Consider the following 6,489-nt stretch of genomic DNA (forward strand, 5'->3'; position numbering starts at 1 on the left):
TTTATCAGTCGTCCTTACGATTGGAAATCCTTAAAAACTACCAAGGAATTTTTCCGTATAATTCTTAAAACTACTGAAGCTGCCAATACAGTTATGATAGTGGTTTGTATCTGACTTTTAATGATCAAATTTTTTTTAACAAACAAAAGCACATGCAGCCATTTTAAGTTACAGATCTCACACACACACCAGCTGAGGTTGGTACAGTAGATCAAAATAGAGGTAACGAAAATGTAAGAGATAATGACAAAAATGTAAAAAAAAAATTTGTTTCAAAATTCTACCACCGACAAGCAAAGATATCGCAAAAACAAAGAGAGATGTCCCGCGTCTTATCAAAAGTATTGTGGTTCAGCTAAAGAGCAGATTCCCTCTTCAAAGTATAGGACTAACTAACTTCACAGGCCAGGAACCGTGACACTAGATTATGGCGTTTAGTTGTTGGGTGTAAACACGTGTGTTCATTCCAATTTGATGATTCGTTTCATCTCTTTGAAGTTATTCGACTCAGAAATGCCCCTCATGACAACAATACACTTTATAATGAACGGACCAAATTTAGAAGCGGTGACAATAATCTAGACGGGAAAAGAACTTTACTGAAACTCTCATCCTGGCCCTCAGAATGGGTCACGGGACGTCAAGTGTGCCGACTCCTCCAACTGCTGGAAACCAGTTGGTCCGACTGACGATTGGTTGAAGAACAAACTCAGCTTTAGCGCTGGCTGTCAGTGGAAGGGGATCGGGAGCGGGAACGGGAGCGGGAACGAGAACGGGAGCGGGACCGAGAGCGGGAACGGGACCCTGAGGCTCTTGGAGCCTGCATGGGCGAAGGAGGGGTGGCAGACTTGCTCATCTTAGACTGTTTGGGGGGCTCCTTTGATTTGGGGGTTGGAGAGGAAGTTCCAGCAGGAGAGCCGGAGCGAGAACGGGAACGGGAGCGGGATCGGGAACGATCGTGGGCCTTGGCGGGGCTATGGGGACTACGTGGACTGCGGGGGCTACGGGGACTGCGGGGGCTACGCGGGCTGCGAGGGCTACGGGGGCTGCGAGGGCTACGGGGGCTGCGGGAGCGCCTGGGGGAGCGGGATGCGGAGCGACCACGAGAACGGGACCGTGAGCGGGAGGAGCTGTCAGACCTGGAACGACTTCTTGACCTGCGAAAACAGAAAAAGTTAAGTTATTATACGCAGAATATACTGTATATAAAAATATAGATTTATATACTATATATATATATTAACCATTTACCAATAAAAAATTATATACTATATATTGATTTTATACAAATAGTCTATCCATTTAATCTACACACCATTAACAGATTAGGTAATTGGGGAGGGTTCATAAACGTTTAAATTACCGTAAATAACAGTTTGCTGCTCTATGGCGGAATTTTGTTTTCCCCGGGTGGTCCTGGATCGCATTATCCACAAGTAACAAGGGATTACTGTATACTTTTACTTTCTCGTCCGTTTCCCACCAGCCTTTGCATTAATAATGACACTCCTGCTGGGCAGCAGACATGCATGCCTTTTCCAGGATTATAAAATGTCTCTGCGTCTCTACATTAAAATAAATGAGCTGTTTCAATCTGCACCGGCTTGCCTGTGGTAACTGACTTGTGACTGCTTTATTCAGTTTAACATGGAACTGATTTCTTCTTACTGCATATGAAAATGAAGCCACTGTCAACTTCTTTTCAACTAAGTGGAGGTTCCAGCAGATAACTCACCTCTTCTTGGCTGCCTCAATGAGCTTGATTTTTCTCCCATTCATTTCCTTTCCAGACAATTTCTCAAGGGCATTTTTCAGATCACTGTAAGAGGCAAACTCAACAACCCTGTAAAAACACCAGGACACACGTTCGGTCATGTTGTTTGAATAACAGCTTGGGATGATCCATACACTCCTTGTGATATTTCATTGGCTACTTAATGTCACAGCTGAGGCTCTTACCCTTCGTTGACCTTGGGGCGATGTGCATCTGCAAATGTCACCTCTCCAGCTTGTCTCATGAAATCTTTCAGGTCCTACACATGTAAACGTCAGTTAACTGAGGGTCAAGCTTCAGACACAAACACAGCTTAAGATACAATACAGAAAATATCAAAAAACAGAGCTGGTTAGATTCACTGTGAGGTCTACACAGGCTACTGCAGATAGAGGATGAGTCCAAGAACCTCTGACACCATTTAATCAGCAGCCTTATGGGTTTTACACAAAAATATGAAACCATAAAAATAAACGATAAAAAAAAAAAGGCATACTGTTTAGAATGAATAGATAGACCAATTTCTTTAAGTGTCATGACTGGATAGGCTGAGTGTTTGCACCAGCGGTGAGATTCTTGGACCCATTGCTCATTATAACTAGAGACATGAACACCATCTGCATGAACTGAACTGCAGTGGCGCCACTTGGGCAGCGTTTGGCACTAAGAGCCCCATTTTCCCTGGCAAAGAGGGCATAGGGCTCCGCGCCGGGACCGCCCTGGTCTCGGCACCCCGCCTCATTAAAGAGAGTGAACAGGGTGGAAGAGAGGAAACTACTACCTGAGAGTGAAACCCTTTGGGGTGGGCCGCAGGCTCTCCGAGCCCACCATAACATCAGGACAACAGCAGATTATATCCACGGGCACCTGGGTGGAATTCACACTCTCTCGCTCACGATGTGCGGGAACACCAGAAGGGGGGAGGGGAGGGGGGATATCGATCGATTGAAGCCCCTCAAATTAACGAACCATCGATCAACACGCCACCACCATCACCATCGACTCTCGCTCTCTCTCTGCCAACTCTCTGTTTCCTCTCTCTCGCTCTCAGCCTCAAACCAGGGGCGCCCCCCTGCGAGCGAGCGAATGAAGAGGCCGCCAGCACCTCTAGTGTGAAGCGAGCGCTCACATGACCAGCAGGCATCAACTAGGAGTAGGACAGACTGGCTGACACCACAGGCTCAACCCAGACAGAAGGACCCAGAAGGGGTTAACTCCACCAAAAGCGAGCTCTTCCATATGACACAACAGTGAGGCTGGCAAATAAAGGGGTGGAGAATTGGTTAAAATTTGAAAAAAGGTACAAATTTAAGTCTTTTCTTGTTGTTACTTCTTTTTGATTCATTACTTTACTGCATTAGATGCAGACAGCTGTGCTTTTAAAAGAACTAATAGGGCCTTACAACAAATAATGTAATTGTTTACACATGTAAATATATTAGCAGTAATTCCAGAATTAAACATTATGGATATTTAACAATTATATATGTATATTGTTGGAGGCAGACTGCTGGAGGTGATAATACTTATGATGTAGCATGTAAAAAGTATAAAAATCATGCAGCAATACTAACCTGCCAGCTGACGCGAGAGGACAAGTTCTCCACAATAAGACGGTTCTCAGTGCGCATCGGAGGAGGGTTTCGACTGAAAACAAAAAAGGAAATGTCAGATACACCAAGCCAGTGTAACCAGTTATTTGTTGCATCATTCAGTTTTTGGACAGCGTTTGCTGTGCCAAGTTCACATGGTTTCACACCTCACACATTCATTTCCACCATTAAGCAGCTCAACAACATGCTGGATAAAAAGAATCTCACATTCATGAAATGATCTTCTAATGGATAAATAATGATTTAAAATCATCAGATGACACAACAATCCTTATTGATCATCCACTGGAACATCCGAGCAGTAAAATGTTCCTTTCTCACCTGAATCACATGTTCAGAGCCTATATGCCATTGTAAAGCAGATGCTCTGTGATTAAACTGAAAATGTACCTCCGACTGCTCTGTGAGCCTCGGCCATAGCGATCAGAAAAACGGCCTCCGCCGCCGCCGACTCCTCTGCCCCGGCCGCCACGCAGACGCACACGGGCATGTTCAATAGTGACCCTGTAAAAAGAATCCCAAGAAAATGGTATTTCACACTAATCAATCCAACAGGGTATGTGGGGGAGGGTAACACACACAATTTAAATTTACATCACATTTACTGCAGTGGAAACACACACCTTTCGTTGCATAACTCTTTGCCATCGAGTTCATAAACCGCATCCTCAGCATCTCTGGGGTCGTCAAACTCCTACAATACAAACATCATGCCAATGGAACAATAGCATCCATCATTAACAATACGTACAAAGAAAATTTTGAACATCCCCACAAACACGCCAGTATATCAATGTTGAAATCTGTGCACAGATAACAAGCTGGATGGTCCTGCGCCTCTGGCCAAGTCCTCTGGGTCAGAGGAGATTCCAAAAAGTGTTTTAATATTGGTTTTCAGTTTCATCCGGATTTCCTCAGATTCTGAATCTTTTAAATATTCTGTGAGTATAGATGATGAAATCTCCAAATTCTTTGCAATTTTACAATGCAAAGCATTACTATGTTCACCTCAGGATGACTGATGAACATTCATCATTCTCAATCATGTTATTAACGTGTTACCGACGTGTTAAAAATGAGTACAGAACTTCAATTTGTAATTTCAACATTGATATGTCATATTTGACCTACTTTAAATTAAGTGTGGGAGTTAAACTTTTCCAAATTATCACTATATGTCTGCAATAACATTTTACATGACTCGAAAACTTTTTTGAAAAAAAAAAGATTTTATAAGAGCAGACAAAAGGCGAAGCAAATTTCATCTGAATTGTGCCAAAAAAGAAAGGATCCCAGTGATGTCTGTAATGTTTTTGACATTTAAAGCCTGACTGAATTTAGCTTGCTGAGCCCCCATCAAAAAGTAATTTTAACAACGTATCATAAAAATAGTCCAGAGGCTTCATATTAATCATTTTGAAGTGAATGAGAGCCAGATGTATTTTTTTGCCCGGATATAACTAACTGATAACGGTGCCGTGTCTCTAACAGTCTCCATTTCCTTAAAAGCCAAGTACATTTTAATTTTAATTGACTAGATATAGATTATAATTCGATCACATGTTCCGAATGAACACGCACACAAACATGGGCGATGACATCATTTCCTCATTAGTTTAGGCAAATGAAGGCCTGCGCGATATCTAGTGGGGATTTACGATGAAGTGAATAAAACCTGGATGATAACGTGTAACTCTAGTTATTATTTAGAACATTTTTCCGCACATTTGTTAACATATTCCCGTGAATGTGACTCACCACGAAGCCAAAGCCTTTCTTGAGGTCAATGTCTCTGATGCGACCGTACCCCTTGAAGAACCTCTCCACATCCTTCTCTCTCGCCGACGGGTTGAGGCGGCCGATGAATATCCGACATCCACTCATGATAACGTAGTTATCTGAAAACGGGAATATATGATATACTGTTTAATGTTTAAGATATTAACAAGGCAAAAAAAAAAACCAGAGATATAACGCTAAATATAAAAATTTTCCCTATTGTAGCAAGTAAGCTAGCAGTCGCCTGTTGGGCCTCGCAGGCAAATTTTAGTTATGCTACAAGCTAAAGCTAAGCTTTACACGTAAACGTTTAGCTTCTTGTACGACACTCTACCGTTCAATTAATTTAAATTATGGTACATTTAAGGAGTCCTGGTGGTAGTTTCTGTCTGAAAGCCGACGCTGACCGCAAACCCCAAAATAAAACAAAATGGAGACTGTATTAACGGGAGGGGTCGAATTTACGAAAGCTACTCCGGCGATGACATCCGCTTACCTCTGCCTATGGTGGCTTGTCTTGACAATGACAGCGGTGACGTATGCGGAAGTAATATCAGAGAGGGGGGGGAACAAAGGTAACAGCGGTACGGGTCCGTTCCGTGTCCTGCCCAACCACATACGTACACAAAGCAAAACAATAATCATCAATAAAATATTGATCTAATTTATTGATATCTGCAAGCATGCAAACATAAATTGTTAAAGATAATAGGATCGACAGGAGTTTTGCGCATTACTGATATCTCATTTATTGTGCAAAAACAAATAGTTTTTTTCTGTGGCCCACTCAGGAGAGGAACATTATGTTCGTTAGATGAATTTTGAAATTTTAATTGCACACACATGAAAACATGTAGTGATGACACTAAAGAACTGGTAGCTTAAGGGCAGGCACTCTGCGTCGAATAAAAATTGCAGTATCTAATTCTGACCACCAGGTGTCACTCTAAAACAACAGTACTGTATTTTGGCGTCAGAGGCAGGACACCATTCATCCATCCATTTTCTTCTCACATTATAATCAAGACTATTTAGGCATAAATATTAAGACGTGGCTTTGATGAGTTATGTGAAATACAGTAGGCCTTTAAAGGGAGCAAAATTCAAACTCCTTTGACTTTGGACAAATTTCATTTAAGGAGCAGATGACCTACCACCCTATATAGAGATTTAAAGGTGATCTCATAGGTAACATTACATGAAACACAGCAAAAACAGAAAGATGCATGTTGCCATGGATTATACTGAAGATGTCTTAACTTCTACCATACATTTTCTGTGAGGAATTGTGTACTTTGTCTATTAACAGATAACAAAACTTAA

At 42.0% G+C, this 6,489-nt stretch overlaps 1 protein-coding gene across 1 annotated transcript; it reads right to left on the reverse strand.

The window, feature by feature from the left end:
* Nucleotides 1–97: 97 nt before the first annotated feature.
* srsf5b (serine and arginine rich splicing factor 5b) lies at nt 98–5,680 on the reverse strand. Its single transcript, XM_068342595.1, has 8 exons — nt 5,527–5,680; nt 5,146–5,285; nt 4,011–4,081; nt 3,778–3,891; nt 3,349–3,421; nt 1,960–2,033; nt 1,736–1,843; nt 98–1,157 (listed from the first exon to the last, which is right to left on the reverse strand). The coding sequence occupies exons 2-8, from the start codon at nt 5,269–5,271 to the stop codon at nt 716–718; spliced, it is 1,008 nt and encodes a 335-aa protein (XP_068198696.1). The 5' UTR covers nt 5,272–5,285; nt 5,527–5,680; the 3' UTR covers nt 98–715.
* Between the last annotated feature and the right edge of the window lie 809 nt (nt 5,681–6,489).

Source organism: Antennarius striatus, chromosome 19 (assembly GCF_040054535.1).
Source record: "Antennarius striatus isolate MH-2024 chromosome 19, ASM4005453v1, whole genome shotgun sequence".
NCBI classification, from domain to species: domain Eukaryota; kingdom Metazoa; phylum Chordata; class Actinopteri; order Lophiiformes; family Antennariidae; genus Antennarius; species Antennarius striatus.